This window comes from Trichoplusia ni, chromosome 23 (genome assembly GCF_003590095.1).
Source record: "Trichoplusia ni isolate ovarian cell line Hi5 chromosome 23, tn1, whole genome shotgun sequence".
Classification (NCBI taxonomy): Eukaryota; Metazoa; Arthropoda; class Insecta; order Lepidoptera; family Noctuidae; genus Trichoplusia; species Trichoplusia ni.
The window spans coordinates 368469-386674 of NC_039500.1; the positions used below are offsets into that span (position 1 = coordinate 368469).

Sequence of the window (18206 nt, forward strand, 5' to 3'; positions counted from 1 at the left end):
GTGGTTTTGTATTTCTATTTTGTGAGTACATAAAGCTCGATCAAAATTCTTATAGTAGGTGTTTTGTTTTTCTTCTAAGTAATCGAACAACAAACAGACTGAGAAAAAATAAAATAAATGTTTTTGGCTTCTGTTACCTTTTATATAGAGACCCTTAGAAGTATTTTTCAAGTTTTTATATTTCTATACAATTTTAGAAAAAGTAAAGTTTTTTTATATATATTTATTACTTATTAAAGGCGGCCATCAGACAGGAATGGCGGCGTATAGTTAGGCGAGCCACTAACAGCTGAAATGACGACCACGACCACTCTGCCAAGAGTGCAACGACTAAGAAGAAGAACTATAAATTGTTATAAATTGACAAACAGTTGTAGGAACAAACAGTGAGTATCCATGCACAGTTTATTTTTATTGATCAACATCATTAGAAAATTGTTACATATCACAGATATTTATTGAAAAATCTTACACACTAATATTAGTAGGTACATCACTATAAAATTATAAACTCGAAAAGTTAAAATTCGAATAGTTGCAAGAGTCGTTAGTCTACTAATAGTATTAATAGGTAGGTACCTATATGTTTAGTAGTGTCGAAATGGGAGATATAAAAGTTAAAATTTATTTAGATTCCTAAAGGTTTTATTTAAAAATATATTTATAAACTACATTTTAGATAAACATAGATGAGTTAAAAAAAAACAAAAAATCGGGTTCCAATACAAATTCTTAAATCTCCCGAGAGCAGGTAATGTAAATAATAAAAATCAAGAACAATAGTATAGCTATGTTAAATTAGTTGATTGAAGTATACCTTCAAAACTATAACTTAAAAAAAAATCGCTAAAAATACACGTCAATGCGAGCAAAGTCACGGGCAGAACCTAGTAACATGTATGTATGTCTTTTAGTGAGACACGTCGTCAAGTGAGTCGGTGCTGTTGCGGCGCGGGTAGGCGTCGTACTCGCCGGCGAAGTCCCACTCGCGGTACGTGGTGGCGATCACCGCGCGCAGCTCCTCCAGGTGCTCCGGCCCGCGGGTCTCGCACACTACCTTGACCTGATGATACCAACAAATATTTACTATTATACGTAGGCATACTTAGTATAAGCTTTTCTAAATCTGCACTAGGTACTTCTACATGAATGAATATAATGTTAGGTAAATGCCATGTTGAATTAGGGACCAAAGATTTGTTTTTCAAAATCGAATCCCATTAGACCTTTCACGCATTTTAGAATACTGCCGCCACTTCTTATTTTAATATTCGATGTTAAAGCTAAAACACAAATGAGCAGATCTTACCCGAACACTGAATATATCACCGTGGACCCAAGCGCGTTCCTGTATGATATCCTTGATGGAGACGCCGGTAGAAGATATGAGCTTGCACAGTTCAGCGATGCCGCCGGGCCGGTCGCTCACCGTCACTTTGAACTTCACCAGCCGTTGCTCCGCCGCCAGTCCGCGCTCCAGACACCGGCCCAGTATCGTGGTGTCTATGTTACCACCCGACAGAATGCACACAACTCTGGAAACAATAGATTTTGTTTGATTGCTTTTATTTAATTGGAAGAAACTTTAATTGCTGTTCCGGACACGTTGTGAAAAAGTTTTACTATTTTTTTCCTGCCAAAACTAAGTAAATGAAGAAATCGCAAAATATAATCTCATTGCTGAATGTGAGAAACCTAATAAATTCGTTTTTTTTCGGCATAAAACTCTATATCCAAGTAAGCTTGAAAGTGTTAAGGGTCTTTCAATGATCGACGGATATATGCACGGGTCCATGGTGGTATTGTCGGGATACTAACTTCTTCCCGGCGAGCTCTGGCACCAGGCCAGCCATGATGGCCGCCACGCCAACGGCACCACCCCCCTCCACAACGTACTTCTCTTGCTCAATCAGCCGCAGGATAGCACGAGCGATCCAGTCTTCGTTCACAGTTATCTAAAAAGCAAATAATTCATTGAAATGAAACTACTTTTACGGATTTTATCGCGGTTTTAATTTTAGATTTTTGTTCCCGACGTTTCGAAACCTTTGCAGGTATCATGGTCACGGGCAGACTGAGATGGTGTTCGTCTTGACAGAAGATGTTGCTCGTTCTACCTTCATATTTTAATTAATTATTTGTGGTCCGACCACAAATAATTAATTAAAATATGAAGGTAGAACGAGCAACATCTTCTGTCAAGACGAACACCATCTCAGTCTGCCCGTGACCATGATACCTGCAAAGGTTTCGAAACGTCGGGAACAAAAATCTAAAATTAAAACCGCGATAAAATCCGTAAAAGTAGTTTCATTTCAATGTCTAACATTCGCGTAAACCTAAGAAAGCAAATAATTCTTTAGCCATTTGTATTTCGTTTTCAGTAAGTAGGTAATAACTACTTAGTAAATCACCACATGAATCCAAAAATACATAACTGGGCTCCTTTGCTCCCATTGTAATAGTCAAGTGAAATATAATACTAATAAGCATTTCAAAACGTCACTTTCTCGTCGTACTGGCATACAGCTGTCGGTCTATCATTCGGTTTGCTCACCATTCTGTCGACGATGGGCTTGACGGTGACGAAGGCATTGTATCCCACAGTGGGCACGGCAAGACCATCAGCGAGCGTCGACCTGATCTCCACGCTCACCGGCTCGTCTTGCTTCATGGCGTGCTGCATGCTCGGGCACTTCTCTGTCTCCACACCCTGTCATAAACACCGATGTTAAGTGCAACCTAGAAGAATTCAGAGGGGTCGTCGAAAGTGATAGTTTTTTTTATTTTTCATAAGTACCTTAATCTTCATCTAAAAAACCATTCGAAACACTTATTGGGGTCCAGGTGTGGGTTACGAATAGTTTTTCAATTTAAATCTGAACGAATAGCCGATTGGCTGGGTGGACAAAACGCCAAACCCACCGAGAACGACGTGACGCGGGTTCGATCCTCGCATAGGCCAGGCATTTGTGGGTTGTAGGTCTTGGTGTCTTTGTACATGTGACTTGAATGTTTGTGAAACCCGCCGCCACACAAGGATGAAATTCCTTACTGCGGGAGTATGGAACAGTAAAAAGGAGCTGGATCTGTGCAGCATTGAATGCATGATGGGTGGATGGATCTAAGTCTTCGTTAATTAAGGGATTTTATTAATTTAGTCTAAGAGCTGCTACTTTAAGGGATGCTGGTTGATCTCCTGACATTTAAAATATACATTACTTTAAAGTAATTTAAGTTTTACAAACAGGCTCTGTAATTTTACCGTATTAACATTAACTGTAATTCGATAACCTCATTTCATCATCTGTTCCTAATTAAGTGTATGTTAACTCCATTAGATACGGATTTTAAGTTCGATGGCCTATTAACGAATAACGATTATATTTAACAAGTTAATTGCCATATTCCGAATTAAATAGCTCGATGCTAAGTGTCTTTTATTACTTCGTTTTCGAGACTAAATGGATAGGAATTAAACATGAATGCATTATGTTGGAACAATACGTTGTAAAATAAGGAGTTAATACGATTGTGTCTGTCGATGATAAGAACAACAAGCTCATTAAGCCATCTCATTAACATCACGTAGCTATCAATGTCGATCTCTCTGTTAATGTCTTTGCACCAATTAATTTTCGAAAACACATCTGTTTTGTTTAAGCGACTAACATGTTGTCCAGTGGATAGTGGCCCTGACTGCTATACTGGTGGTCGTGGTTTGTAGACTTTGTAGTCCACCCAGAGCAAACGTTTGTGTGGTGAGCACGATCATTCGATTAAACTCGATTCTATGCCTGGGTGGTATGTATCTATGACACACTTATTTTGATAATTTTTTTAATAATTATATTGTAAATGGAAAGACAGCTTGCTGCTGGGGGGTTTGTTGCGCCGTTTCTTCTCTCACAGCAAAAGCACTTAGGAAGCGGTGACGGGTGGGCAAAACTGGGTGCTGTCAATGTAATTTGACCTTGAAAAAGTGCTACTTAGTAGCCTAATTTGAATAAATGACTTTTGATTTGATTTGATTTGACATGAATTTGTATGTATTTGGAAATATGTCAGTATAATCAGTATATTACTATTAGTACAAAGTCATAATGCAAGTTAGTAGGCGCTCATAATACAAGCTTTGTTTAGTGCTTAGTTTGAGATATTGTGTGAAAGTAGTGGAATATTATTAATGTTATACATTAGATACTCATTTCTCGAATGATATTATTATTATGGATTAGTTTCTCATATATATATACCTATAGGTAGATAAGTAGGTACTATCGCACAATATGTATTGGTCATTTCAGTTGCTTGCATCACATCATTATTTCATCATCCTATTGATCAAAGGGGACAAATTTAAAATGTTATGTAAATTAAACCTCCATTGATAAGAACTCCCATAACTTGATTGTAAAAACGCTCGACTCGTGTCTCGATAATTACAAAACGCGATTCCGATAAAAAGTGTTGTGTCAACGTTATAAAGTTTTATCGATGTGACCTTTGGCTTCGTTTACTTTAAAGCGAGAAATGAGACGCAAGATAATTGTTTGACCTACAGCATTGATTTAGACTTACTGACAGAACGTCCGGCCGCGTCGTAGGGTAGGCACTAAACAAACCAACATATCGAGCCGTGACGTCATACAAGTTAGTATCGCTACGTAGCATTTTGTTTTTACTTCCGATGTTTAAAGAATAACAAAAAAGTATCGGTATCGGGGGTGTGTTTATTGATATGATTGTGACGTCAAGGAAAGATAAATATAACAACAAATATCTATACACGACACAGCTTTTATCGATCTGATTTCAGGGTGATATCTGACGGTGTAATAATTTAGCTTTCGTGTTAACGGACTGATAAACTTTTAAATATCTGCAACGATTTGTACCGTCACGCGTGGGTTCCGCTAAAGCCCAAAAATCTATATTATTATGTTACAGAATCTGCCTTATTTACTGTCTATCTCTTTGGCTATAAAGAGAAAAGGAGTTGCTCCTACCACTTATTAAAAAACACTCCAGCAGAAGGCACCTGTCATTTGAACCTTAAAACGAAGACTTATGAAAATTCCCCCGTTTTTCAAACTGAATACTCGGATATTTGCGTACTAATATGTAGCATTTATTTCATTTGTCTATGCATCTACCGTTATTTATCTAAGATATTATTATTACATCACTTTTATCTTTGTTACATTGTTGCTATATATGTGTAATACTAATAGGCAGACACGTACAGAATGTATAGTTGACACTGTTCTCTGAGTAGCAACTCTCCTTTATTTTAGGTAGGTACCTACTGGTCAAAAAGTTTATTGGCCTTAAATGTTACCTCTTTAGTCAGTTAACTTAATACGATAACAAAGGCAGGAACTATGAACTGTATTTTCAAATTAATATACAATTTTAATTAAATATTTACAGAATTATGTATCGTTTTGTTGAGAAGTCGAATGATAACATTTTACCCTTCAAACACTATTTTACAAAATAGAGTCTTTGTTAGGTGGTCCTATTTATCTATGTGGGGAACAATTAGCTATTATAACTCTGAGATAACCTTTGCTTTGTCACAAACTACATAATCTACATAATCTACATAATCGTGCTATGTCTGTCAGATCCTCATCAATTAGTCCAATATTTGACGAGAAAAAAAGATAAGCCATGCATTCTGTTTACTTATGTCAAGAGCGTGTTTATGGTAAGATATTATTTTACATAAACATGATCAGACTTATCTGACCTTGGTCAGTCCCGGACACAGTGAATTTACCAAAGCATTATTATTATTTGAATAAAGACCTTAGCAAAAAGGGATTGTAATTGAATGAATCGCAAGTAAATATTTATAATTATTATGCAATTAGTTAAATATTTACAAGTTAAAAAACAAAAAATTATTAAATTAAATTAAAGCATCAAAAAATTCATCGCAAGTTGGTTGTCGAATCGTAAAACGATGCTGAAAGAAGTCGGAAAAGCTGAAGTTAGCTGCAATTTTATTCTCACATTTAAAGAGATAGGTATGAACAAAAAAAATGCTTGATTGTTTTAGGTAGACACAGTCATTCAATTGGTGCCTAATGTTGAACACTAACATACGCTCAATTGGGTAGTGATTAGATTGCGAGCATCTAATTTGTGTAGTGTGGCGATAAACCGCTAAATACCAGTAACAGTACGTAGGGATACAGAATGTGTACAATTTAAAGCATAAATAGCTGACAGTGTCCTCGGACCTCGGGTCATTTTTCAATAGCATAAAAATGTTTTACGAGTTACGACCGCTTGTAAGTTGCTTTTGTTAGGTGACTGGTCATAAAGTGAAGGACTTACATAGATGAGCACATGCGGCTTGAGATGCTTGATGGCGGTGGCGACCCCGGCGAGCAGGCCTCCGCCCCCCACCGGCACCAGCACGGCGTCCACGTCGGGCACCTGCTCCACGATCTCCAACCCCACGGTCCCCTGCCCCGACATTATGTGAGGGTGGTCGTAACTGGGGACAAACGAACTACAATATCGGTAACGGTGAAATGTTAAAAAATTGTGGAACTTCCTGTTACGACAGAGCAAACGTATTTCTCCGAATTTCTTGTAGAATTGAATTTGAAAATTTCTTCTAACTTGCATGCAATTTTGATTAAAAAACAAGTGGTTTCTATAAATGAATGATGCTTACCCATTTATGTAGGTGAGACCGCGCTCCTTAGCCAGGCTCATGGCGTGGTACTTAGCCTCTTTCATGTCATGGCCGTGTATGATGACATTGGCTCCATAAGAGCGACACTTTTGGATTTTCATAATCGGAGCTACGTTGGGCATCACCACGGTTGCAGGGATGTTGAGGTTGTTGGCATGGAAACTCAGCGCCTGCGAGTGATTCCCCAGAGAAGCAGAAATCACACCGCGAGCTTTGGTCTCCTTATTTAAAAGCAGAAGAGCATTTCGTGCACCACGCTCTTTGAAACTGCAATATAAGTTTCAGGTCAGTTTTGAAAGTGAAGCACGAGAAACGCTTATTAATGTATGTTTACCGACCTGCCAGTATGTTGCAGGAAATCATTCTTGAGATAAATTTCCATTCCAAAAGTCGTAGACATGTGAGATTTCTGAAAATGAGTTAAATTAATTTTATCCAACATGGAAATACTCTACACAAAACACACCTTTACAGGTAGAAAAAGAACTTACCACGCAAGGCGTTTTCACTATCTCACTTTGAATCCTAAAAGCAGCTGCCGAAACATCTTCAAATGAAATTCTCTGTGGTTTTTCTTTATCACACATAGGATCATACTCGATCGTCTGGAACACCATGATTATATTTTTACGATATAAATACTAAAACATAACTAAATCTAATCCGACGCTAGGCCTCGATCCACCCTGGTTTCTCTCAGAGGAATGAGTGTTTTGCGCCGTTATCACAGAATAAAAGCGCTAATTATTATATGATGAAGGTTAAAGGTGATATTGTAGTCATGATGGAATAAGCCTTGTCTATCGACGTATTAGGCCAGTAGGTGGACACATATCAGTAGAAAAGTAGATACTCACTGCGGGTCCGAGCTTGTAACGTTCCATTTAGATATCTGTTATTTATTGGAACCAGTTGAAGCAAATGAGCGACTGCAAATCAGTGGGCCCAACTAAGTAATGATTCGGTTATCTTTAGTTTATTTAAAGTTTTGCAAGATTATGTATTGATAACATTATTATGTTTTTATAATGTTAATTAGTGTCGAAATTATTTTACGCAGTGCACATAACTGTTTAGGTATTTACTTACACACTTACAGGTTATGATTTAAAAATCTTCCATTTCATTTTGTGAATCATACATATTTGGCCAAAACCTTAACTTAAGCTCTTTCACGTGCTTCGCTGGTTAATATTATGCTACGTGTAATAAAACGTGTACGCTTCAAAGCAAGGAACTAAACGCGTTGCGATCTGGCAATATTTTTATGTCACTGTCAAAAGTGTCAGCGAATAGCGTTGTGAGGTTATTTTACGATTGTTGTAACAACAACTTCGAAGTAAAGATATAAACGTAAGCTTACAGGAATTAAATTTACAGTTTCATATTATTGGTATATAAAGGAAGATGCCTTACGCTAATCAACCTTCTGTACACATTACAGAATTAACAGATGATAATGTTAAATTTATTGTTGAAGACACCGAACTTAGCGTCGCTAATAGTATGCGGAGAGTGTTTATAGCCGAAACGCCGACAATGGCAATTGATTGGGTGCAATTAGAAGCAAATTCGACAGTACTTAGTGACGAGTTCCTCGCGCATCGCATTGGTCTAATTCCGCTCATATCAGACGATGTGGTGGACAAAATTCGTTACTCAAGAGATTGTATGTGCGCCGACTTCTGTTCAGAATGCAGCGTTGAGTTCACACTGGACGTGAAGTGCACAGGCGACCAAACAAGGCACGTGACCACAGCAGACCTGAAGTCGAGCGACCCACGAGTGGTGCCAGTGACGTCACGACACCGGGACGAAGACCAGGCAGACTACGGTGAAACTGATGAGATTTTAATTATAAAGCTGCGTAAAGGACAAGAGTTGAAGTTGAGAGCATATGCAAAAAAAGGATTTGGCAAGGAACATGCTAAATGGAACCCCACAGCAGGCGTGTCCTTTGAATATGACCCTGATAACATAATGAGACACACATTATACCCTAAACCTGACGAGTGGCCTAAGAGTGAGCACACCGAGCTGGATGAAGACCAGTTTGAAGCAGAGTTCAATTGGGAAGCTAAACCAAACAAATTCTTTTACAATGTGGAGTCGTCCGGAGCACTCAAACCAGAGAATATTGTCCTCATGGGTATAGTGGTGTTGAAGAATAAGCTTCTAAACTTACAAGTACAGTTAGCACAGGAAGCTCAAAATGATGCATTAGCTATTAATTAGATTATGTTTAGTTATAATAAAGATGGTATTAATATAATCTATGTTTCATTTAAAATTTCTTAGTGACTTACTGATGAGGCACGTAGATACCTATTCATGATGTCTGGTTATTGATACTAAATATCTGCTGTGATTTCCTGTGCCACGTGTTAGAACATTGACTGTCATTAAGCAACTGCATTAGTGCAAGGAATTGACACTTGCATCATAATGTTCAAGAAGGCAATTATATTTAACCTCTTTTGAGTGAATGTAAGTTGTTCAAACCAAACATCTTGTCAAGTGTATCTTGAAACATCCAGTACGTTTTCAAATAATAAATCATTGGTTTGTTAAATTTTATGACTAGAGACAAACTTTTGTTACTTATTATTCATTTTTTAGTTTTTACTGCCAATCAAGATAAACCGGCTCTTATTCGGCTGCTTACCATAAGCTTGGTTTGAACATGGTCTGAAACAAGTATAGAATTATCAATTTACTTCGAAGGTCGTAAAACGTAGGTTAACGATTTTCATGTTTCCTGCTATTTAATAGGGTCCACGCAGACTGAAACTTATTTCGCATTCGCGCGTCAAAATAAGTTTATTAGTGGTGTCGTAATGAGCCAAATTAAAGAAAATATTCTAATTTACATCTTACTAGATAGGATTTCATATTTTTGTGTACGATTTTTATTATTAGTTTTTAACTTTTTAGTTTTGTAGATGGCGTAGTTACCAACAACAACAACACTTCGGGGCTCTTCTCTTTCTAAATCATCTAAGTTATAGACTTTCTAATAAGTTTATTAACATTAAAAAATGGTTTAAATACAATACAGTAGTTCAATTCTCACAGGCAGATCATAAAATGTATACAATTAGTCTTCTAACGAAAACCATATAAAATAGGTATTTATTAAATATTCAATACATAGGTACTCTATCAACAAGTTAGAAAATCTATGCTAAAAAACACTAATGAGTTTCGTAAACGCTTTTGGCAGAAAAGACGTATGTTTTAAGTTTATCAAGAACAGGAAAAATACACCCATCATCAACAAAATGCAAAATTGCAAAAATTTCTGTGCACTGTAAATTAAATGAAGATAGAAAATATAAAAAAAGAACATTGAATTTTATTTTATTTTTCTGCAACAATTTTAGACGGTCGTCCTTGAAAAATGGCTCAAGTAAATGAAATAGAACCAACGTGGAACATCCTCGGCGACAGTTTCCCCAAACAATACGAAGTACCTGAGGTATGATCGGACGGTATAAGCCACTCAGAGCACCGTTAGTTTAAATTGTAGAAACATAATTATCACATACATAAGCCTTTCCTATCTACCTTTTCCACTTATCATATAGATTGCTAAATTCCCAAATATCCAAGTATTAATTTCGAAATCACCCTTACTCCTTCATTGATATCTAGGAAGTTGAAAAGAAACCTAAAGCGGAAAATATAAGCAAAATCAAGCTAAAGCTGCAGGACATACAGGATGCTCATAATAGGATCAAGAGCGACGTCGTATTTACACCAGTAATCGTAAGTACTAGAAAGTGCTTCCGCGATTGTCTGTGAAGACATAGATCATATTTTAATAATTAATATTTTTTTAGGAAGCTAAATATGTAGGAAAAAACTTTTGTAATGTTTTCTTGAAATGCGAGAATTTACAGAACACAGGAAGGTACGTAAATTGATTTATTACATGTTATTATTTACTCCTAGCTTTATAGAAAAGAAAAAGACTTACTATAATTTAACTATTACAGTTTCAAAGCACGTGGAGCTTGTAATATACTGTCCAGCATGTCGCCCTCAGACAAAAGCAAAGGTTGCACCGTCTCGGGTGGTAGAAACTACCTTAGCGCGATGACATACTACGGATTCAAGCAGTCAGTGCCTATCAACGTGATAGTACCGAAGGATTGTCCTCTGGTCGACAAACACACGTACAAGGAGAACTTCGCGATTGTGAAAGTTCACGGCAATGATCTGAACGACGCCAGCCTGCATGCACTCACTTACTGTGACGAAATTGGTTCCAATTATGTTCACGGGTAATATTTCGTGGTATTCCCCCCTACAATTAAATTTCTTGGGTGCATTTTTAAATGAGTTACATTTGAGTCACTTTTATAAGTTTATTTATGAATGAATTGTGTAGGTCTGACCGCTTGGACCTGATTGCGGGCTACGGCACTCTAGGGTTGGAATTACTTACTCAGATGGACAAGATGGATGCTATATTATGTCCGGTCGGCAGTGGCGGCCTTGTGGCCAGCCTCGTACTGGCTGTCAAGAGTCTAAAGCCTAATTGTTTAATTTACGTAAGTGCAATTTACATAGAAAATAAATACTGCGGTTTTATACCACCCATTACCATCCACTTTTATCGATCTCTTATTTGCTTGATTTCACGTTTTGCCAGGGCGTTGAATGTTCGGCGGCTCCTACAATGACTAAAGCGCTCCAAGAAAAGAAGCCAGTTATGATACAACTAAACCCGACCATCGCTGACAGTCTCAGTACCATCATAGCCAGTAATAACGCTTTCAACATTGTAAGAGGATACTTGGACAGAATGGTTTGCCTTTTAACATCTCACTGTTGTCTTAAAAATGTATCAACTTACCACTTCCACTCATGTTAAACAATTTACTAATAGATAACAGTCGATGAAGTGTGGATATCGCGAGCCATGATCAACATTCTGGAACGAGAAAAGATGGTGGTGGAAGGTGCCGCTGCCTGTCCTGTCGCTGCGGTGATGGCTGGGAAGGTTCCGGAGCTACGCGGTAAAAAGTACGTTGGCATATATGAAGACCGCAGTTTGCTACTGCGTTCAGGCCTTAACTAGCTCTAGTCAGAGCACGATAGTTGACTGTGGGGCTACCACCACTCTTTAAAGTATTATCTAGTTTACGGTTGGCCTACAAGGTGTAAAGCGTCGCCTTTTTTCCAATATCATATTTCGATATCAAAATATTTATCCATATACTTGGCATGCTTCCATCGTTTCAGCATCGTGTGCGTATTATCTGGCGGCAACATCAACAGCAGTCGCATGTCACGGGTGATCGACCGCGGCATGGCGGCGGAGGGCCGCCTCGTCAAGTTCAGCGTGGCGCTGCCCGACGTGCCGGGCGCCATGGCCAAGCTGCTGGCGAAGGTCACGGACAACGGCGCCGACGTCAAGAGCTTCGTACCCGAACGGGCGTGGATGAGAAGAGATATCTTTACAGTTTCTGTAACCAAACTTATGACCTCCCTATATTAACCAAAAAGTGCCAAAACGCATCGGTTTTGTTGATTTCAAATAAATTGTTCAACGTTACGTTTCGTAAGAAAATGGCACAGTCATGATTCTTTAACGTAAATCCGCTACCTAATCTCGCCAACTTTTATTTAATATCTAAACGCTTTCAGGTAAATATGCTGATTGAAACAAGCGACATACATCACGCCAAGGATTTAGAAAAGAAATTACTCAAGGACTACCCTCACTCGCACTTTATTATGTTATAGCTGATCTGATACTTCCGTTGGTTTCGTACCCGTCTGTAAATGTTACCTACACGCCATCACTTTTCATTAAAATATTACAATAAATTATTCCTACAATACCCAGTGTACTTATTTCTATATCCAATCCACATATTACTCATATTCCTACTCATTCTTCGAAGTAAACGACTTTCGTTATGTAGATACTCATATTGTATATACAAGTAGATATTATCTACTTAACTCATATTGCATTTGTGTACCCAAGCGCTAAGTTGTTTATTACAACGCTGCACCCGACCTTTTGTTGATGATGCACAGAACACTCTCCTACCTTGGTATATCAGGGGGTTGATGCCAACTGTTAAAGTTACACGGTTACAGTAGTGCGAGCTTAATAGCGCACTGTATCGAGCAATGCCTCTTCCACAAAGCAGTAATACCTATTCTATAATCAGCTGTTAGTATTGGTCCTTAGAATTTATCTAATTACGTACAAAACCTAGGTTCACGGTCTCGATGCCAGCATTTTATCCAAGTTCGATTGTAACCCATCCTCTTTCGTGATCCGCGAACTTTTGTCTTCTGTTGCCTTTTGCCAATCCATTATGACATTACATTTATCAACCTAAAAAGGTTCTAGGTATATAAAATGTGAGAAATATCAAAATAATTGGAATATTTTGCTAAATTCTAAATTCTTGCCTTCATTTATCGTTAAGAAAACATTTATAATGGTGAGTTCGTTGTTAATGAAAATTAAAGATACGAGGATTGATAAAAGAACATACCCTCACAATAATTTCCTACGCCATATAATATGTCGTGTTCTCAATAATTTAATTATTTTCACCAACATGGATTGCTATTTATTTGTAGGATGAAACGTTAATTAAAGATGACCGTCCGCATGTGTTGTCATTTAATGAAATCAAACAGGCTGCGGAGAGAATAGAAGGTGGTATCATTCACACACCACTTTGCGTGAGTTATCTACAGTTAATTTGAATTGTTTGCGTTTAAGTATCTATTCGTTCCTCAGAAAAGATTTAAAATGACAATTACATTTTCAGGAAGCAAAGATCAGCAAATACATGGACTACAACATTTATTTGAAATGTGAAAACTTGCAATACAGTGGAAGGTAAAAATAGTTATATCACTAGTCATATCACACCAGAGGGCCTGCCACAAGTCACAACCCCTGTCGCAACTTTTATTGCGTGTTTGCGACGCATATTCTTACCTTAATGTCTCAATTTTGTACAATTCGTCCTTATGTATTTCTGGGTCACAAGCACGTAATAAAAGTTATTTTCTTCTTTTTTCTTTCTTTTAGAAGAGAGACACCGCCATACGAAGAGTAGTGCGCTGGCACACTTTTACAACCGCATTAATATAACGTTAATATGTGGCAGTACGCCTCCAAGGTTTGCATAATAAATTGTCCCATTTCTTTCAGTTGCGCGGAGCGAGGCATCCGTAACGCAATGTTGGCGTACGGAGTGGCGGGCAGTGAGCGCGGCATTATTGTGCCCTCTCATGGGAACATGGCGCTAGGCGCTGCCTACCAGGGCAGTACTCTAGGCGTCCCGGTAAGTACCTATTTGTAATACTAACAGGCTACACCCAGCTAAACCTAGGTAGCCTAACAGGTTGCATAAATTGTTGTTCTTTCAAATTGGATAATCATCAACGCCATTTCGCACTTAGCGGCTTATCCATGCTTGTGTAAACCATATCCTGACTGCCATAATGTTTGTCTGAAATATGTTCTCAGTTTGCAAAATGCTTTGAAGACCGCTTTTTGTCTACACAATCGCAGGTGACGGTGGTGTTACCAGAGCGCACTCCGCCGGCGCACGCGCAGCGCTGCTCCGAGCTCGGCGCCGATGTCGTGCTATGCGGGGACTCGCTCGACGACGCGATCACATACGCCAAGAAAGTGCACAGAGACAGCCGGCAAATATACATGGAGTAAGTAGTCACCTAATCTTTCAAACTAGGATACTTCCTTCGCACAGATAGCCGAGTAGTTGAGGTCACTACGCGGTGTGTATGTTTGTGAAAGCCGCCGCGACACAAGGATTACATTTCTTACTGCTCCTTATTTAAGCCTCATTTCTATCCTGCTTGTATGTAGAAGGAAGACAGATTTGAATTCGTTTCTCAAGCTGCTATATCATAGCATATTTTCAGGTCTGACGATCCTTTGGTGATGGCCGGCCTGGGCACGTTGGGGTTGGAGATCATCACGCAGCTGCCCGAAGCGGACGCGGTGATAGTCCCGGTGGGCTCCGGCGGGTTGCTGGCGAGCGTTCTCATCGCCTGCAAGAAACTTAAGTGCTCCTGTCTAGTTTATGTAAGCTATAACTTGCTGGTCAAGTCGGTCAGTATAACGAAAGTATTTGCCGTTGAGGCTGAGTGGCATCTCTCCTCGAACTATGGCTACCTTTACCACCACTGCATGCATGTTTCATATATGTAAGAAAACCTTATATCACCGACGATTCAGACATTAGGCTGTGGGGGCCGATGTTTTCAAATTTCATCGACGAACTAAAAGGAAGCACAATATCTACTTGAAGTCGAATAGTTCCTGCCACCTTAAATAGATATATTAAAAATGGAGGAATAATTTTAGGGGGCGGAGTGCTCGAAGGTGCCAAAAATGATGAAAGCGCTGCAGGCAGGGTACCCAGTACCGGTGAACGTTGTCCCGAACCTGAGCGAAGGACTTAACACCTCTATTGTGGGGGTTAATGCCTTTGCCACACTCAAGGGAAGACTAGATAGGATGGTGAGTGTACTATGAAATTCCTAGTATATTTGGTCTGTATTAGAATTTTTGCTCATACTTGTGGTCCAGGCGCTAAAAGGGTTCGAGTGCTCTTATTTATATGTGCCTATTTATCCTACTTAACACAATGCAAGTTATATAATAACTTTCGTGGGGTGGAATCATAATTAAAAGAAAACGGTTTACTCTCGTCTATTCACTCACGTTCTTAATCATGAGATAAAATTCGGTTTACTTGGCCATAAACCTTTGTTAAAAAAATAATGATGACTGTTCCAATCCTAAATTTCAGTTGTTAGTCGACGAAGTGTACATAGCGCGAGCCATGATATCGATGTTGGAGCGCGAGCGGCTGGTGGCGGACGGCGCCGGCGTGTGCGCCATCGCGGCTGTCATGCAAGGCCTCGCGCCAGAGCTCCGGGGAAAACGGTATTATTTATTGCCTACAAATGTTTCTACAACTATTTGTCTCCGGCGCGGCGGGGTTGTCAGAAAGGGTTACCGTGGCTCCGGTACAGGAAGAGTAAAGGAAAGATCATGGTTGTGTTTTGGTCAGGAGTCTGATACTCCCTTCCGCTCAACCCAAGACGGGAGGAGTAATTGAAATATGATAATTTCCCATCCGAAAAAAGGGCATCAGTGCTTCTTCCTTTACATTACGCACACAAAATTTTATCAAAATCGGTCGAGCATGGTCGGTCGAGATGTATCTTCTAAAAAATGACAGCTGCAAATGCATAACTGCTAAAATGTTGGCTTACAATAAAAAAACGCGTCAAAACCCGTATTAATTTATCACTTAATACATCATGAATTGTGCAGAGCGGTGTGCATAGTAAGCGGCGGCAACATCGACTCGGGCCGGCTGTCGCGCACGATCCAGCGCGGGCTGGGCTCGAGCGGGCGGCTCATGCGTTTCGCCGTGGCCGTGCCCGACCACCGAAGTGGGTTGGAGCACCTTGCCAAGGTCATATCAGACCAGAACGCCGTGCTCAAGAGCCTCGTCACCGAACAGATGTGGGTGCACAGCGATGTTACTACCACATGGGTAACCTATTCCCTTTTTTATTGGAATATCTAGAAATGACAGCTAACTAGTAGTAATTGTAGTAGACCTGTAGCCTTGGCAGTTATTCCATTACACATTTTAGGTATAAACTGTTTCACCAAAGCTTACTTAGTTTGGATGTGTATTTTGGTATTTTTAGTTACACAGATTTATTTTTACTTTACTAGGCTAATGTGGTGGTGGAAACAACAAATGAGGATCATGCTACGAATTTCAAAGAAAAGGTGCGAGATGTGTATCCATCTGCTAGATTTGCAGTCGCTGACCTCGACGAAAAGCACAAAATTTCAGTCCGATAAGGATTAGTCTATTTGTCTGAGCTGTCTTTACATAAAGTCAATTATTAAAAATCTTAAGTGTATAAGTTGCAAAGTGAAACTAAAATTGATGAGTGATGTGAATTGCAAATGTAAAACAAGGAGTTTAAAGTAAAAACTATGATTTTATGGATTTTTTTATTTTTTACTTATACATAATCTTATGCGACGGGGTCATCACCCTTGGTAGCCCTAGTGTAGATGACCTGTCCGTGGTGCTGGACTACTTGTTTGATTAAACCTGAAATAAACATTCTTCATTAGGTACACTGTGATGTAACAACAGCTAGAATAATTATTTAGTGTTTTGGTTCAGACTCAATATATCAGTTTGTAACTGTCATGGTTAATCCAGAAGAAAGAATCATCATATCAAAGTATAACATTTGCTCAATTATCACATTTTAAAAACAAAAGAATTTCAATGACTTGTAATTTGCTATAATTATATACAGATTAAAGATGACTTGAGACAGTAAATGCAACTATGGCCTAAAGGGAAATTATAAATAAAAATAAATAAATGGAGGCCTCAAATCCTGTTTGAAACAAATCATCAATAATTATTAAGATGTACAAGAACTAATAAGCTAATCAAGCAGCAGTATTATCTTATTTTCATAACATACAAATACACATAATAAAGATTGATCAATAACATAACCAAACAACTATAACAAGTTCAACCTTCAGCTGTTAATTTCACAAGTAACCTGACTCCTGAACAACAAATCATTAGAAATATTGAACAACTTACCCTTCTCCCTGAGCTCAATGAGTGCTCTCCTGGCGAGGGATCCCCTGACCTTCAGCCTCTCAGAGACGACGGCGGGTGTGATCAGCTTGTACTGGGGCACTTCCTTGTACAGTTTCTCATATGTGGGCTTGTCGAACAACACCTGATTGTTAAGCTTGTCACGAACTTTTCCTTTGGACCACTTCTGCAAAGTCAAAAAAAAATATCAAGAAATATCCACAAGTTTACTTTGAATCAAAAACTGCTAATAGATGCCATCAGCCTCAATATATCAGTTTTACTCTCACAGAATTCAAGCGGAAATGATAATCATATGGCAAAGTCAAAAAGCACATCAATTTAAAAAGGCTTGCTATTGTGTGACTTCTGTTATTTTACTGCTAAATCCCGCGTGCAGCAATACCTTGTATAAGTTATGATTCTTTATATATTCGATTTACACACGCACACATAACCTCACTTTTGTAACAACTAAATGTTTACCTTCTTCTTGGCTTTACCGCCACCGGATCCTTCCTTCTTCTTCTGTGTTTTCTGGGGCTGCTTGGCCGAAGCCTTCGTGTCCTTCTTGGGCGGCTGAAATTATTAACCATTGTTGAAAACAAGCTTCGCCACGAGGTATCATACTAATTGCTAAAGTTTCTATATGCTTTTGATCACTAAGCATGTCCGTAAATTATTTTATGAAATTTATAACGATATATTTTAATTTACAACAAATGATTTTATCAATTAATCACGAAATAATTGATGAAAATCGAAAATAATTGAGGAGACAGCGCACTCACTCACCATTTTGAAACCGGAAAGAAGGT

General features: G+C 38.7%; 3 protein-coding genes and 1 pseudogene across 6 annotated transcripts; 2 read left to right on the top strand and 2 right to left on the bottom strand.

The window, feature by feature from the left end:
* Positions 1 to 717: 717 nt before the first annotated feature.
* On the bottom strand, positions 718 to 9123 carry LOC113504742 (L-threonine ammonia-lyase-like). 4 transcript variants are annotated; one of them, XM_026887170.1, is made up of 9 exons: positions 9022 to 9123; positions 7207 to 7320; positions 7054 to 7124; positions 6695 to 6982; positions 6349 to 6511; positions 2558 to 2713; positions 1819 to 1955; positions 1310 to 1535; positions 718 to 1063 (listed from the first exon to the last, which is right to left on the bottom strand). In XM_026887170.1, exons 1-9 carry the CDS (start codon positions 9046 to 9048, stop codon positions 911 to 913), a joined length of 1335 nt encoding a protein of 444 aa, XP_026742971.1. In that variant the 5' UTR covers positions 9049 to 9123; the 3' UTR covers positions 718 to 910. The 4 variants fall into 4 exon arrangements, with proteins under 4 accessions (XP_026742971.1, XP_026742969.1, XP_026742970.1 ...); XM_026887168.1 differs by having other exon boundaries at positions 6349 to 6526; XM_026887169.1 differs by lacking the exon at positions 9022 to 9123 and adding an exon at positions 7573 to 7697 and having other exon boundaries at positions 6349 to 6526.
* On the top strand, positions 7981 to 8987 carry LOC113504749 (annotated as a pseudogene).
* Positions 9124 to 10077: 954 nt separating the features above from the next.
* On the top strand, positions 10078 to 16723 carry LOC113504756. The gene is made up of 17 exons (XM_026887184.1): positions 10078 to 10193; positions 10370 to 10483; positions 10558 to 10628; positions 10714 to 11001; positions 11109 to 11271; positions 11373 to 11528; positions 11610 to 11746; positions 11966 to 12191; positions 13328 to 13432; positions 13522 to 13592; positions 13911 to 14043; positions 14274 to 14425; positions 14648 to 14810; positions 15093 to 15248; positions 15541 to 15677; positions 16071 to 16296; positions 16485 to 16723. The coding sequence occupies exons 1-17, from the start codon at positions 10116 to 10118 to the stop codon at positions 16614 to 16616; spliced, it is 2508 nt and encodes an 835-aa protein (XP_026742985.1). The 5' UTR covers positions 10078 to 10115; the 3' UTR covers positions 16617 to 16723.
* Positions 16724 to 16758: 35 nt separating this feature from the next.
* LOC113504753 (40S ribosomal protein S25) lies at positions 16759 to 18206 on the bottom strand. The gene is made up of 4 exons (XM_026887183.1): positions 18184 to 18206; positions 17875 to 17967; positions 17392 to 17575; positions 16759 to 16875 (listed from the first exon to the last, which is right to left on the bottom strand). Exons 1-4 carry the CDS (start codon positions 18184 to 18186, stop codon positions 16796 to 16798), a joined length of 360 nt encoding a protein of 119 aa, XP_026742984.1. The 5' UTR covers positions 18187 to 18206; the 3' UTR covers positions 16759 to 16795.

Bases quoted from the DNA above. Each gene is read 5' to 3' on its own strand.
- LOC113504753 (XM_026887183.1), bottom strand. The intron at 17,576-17,874 runs GTAAACATTTAG...TTGACTTTGCAG, and splicing joins GCGGTAAAGCCAAGAAGAAG to AAGTGGTCCAAAGGAAAAGT. The intron at 16,876-17,391 runs GTAAGTTGTTCA...TGTTTATTTCAG, and splicing joins CATTGAGCTCAGGGAGAAGG to GTTTAATCAAACAAGTAGTC.
- LOC113504742 (XM_026887168.1), bottom strand. From the start codon at position 9,048: ATGAATAGGTATCTACGTGCCTCATCA. The intron at 7,321-9,021 runs GTAAGTCACTAA...ATGGTGTTCCAG, and splicing joins GGTATCTACGTGCCTCATCA to ACGATCGAGTATGATCCTAT. The intron at 6,983-7,053 runs GTCGGTAAACAT...CTTATATTGCAG, and splicing joins TTCCTGCAACATACTGGCAG to TTTCAAAGAGCGTGGTGCAC.
- LOC113504756 (XM_026887184.1), top strand. From the start codon at position 10,116: ATGGCTCAAGTAAATGAAATAGAACCAACGTGGAACATCCTCGGCGAC. The intron at 12,192-13,327 runs GTAACCAAACTT...ATTTATTTGTAG, and splicing joins GAGATATCTTTACAGTTTCT to GATGAAACGTTAATTAAAGA. The intron at 15,678-16,070 runs GTATTATTTATT...TGAATTGTGCAG, and splicing joins CCAGAGCTCCGGGGAAAACG to AGCGGTGTGCATAGTAAGCG.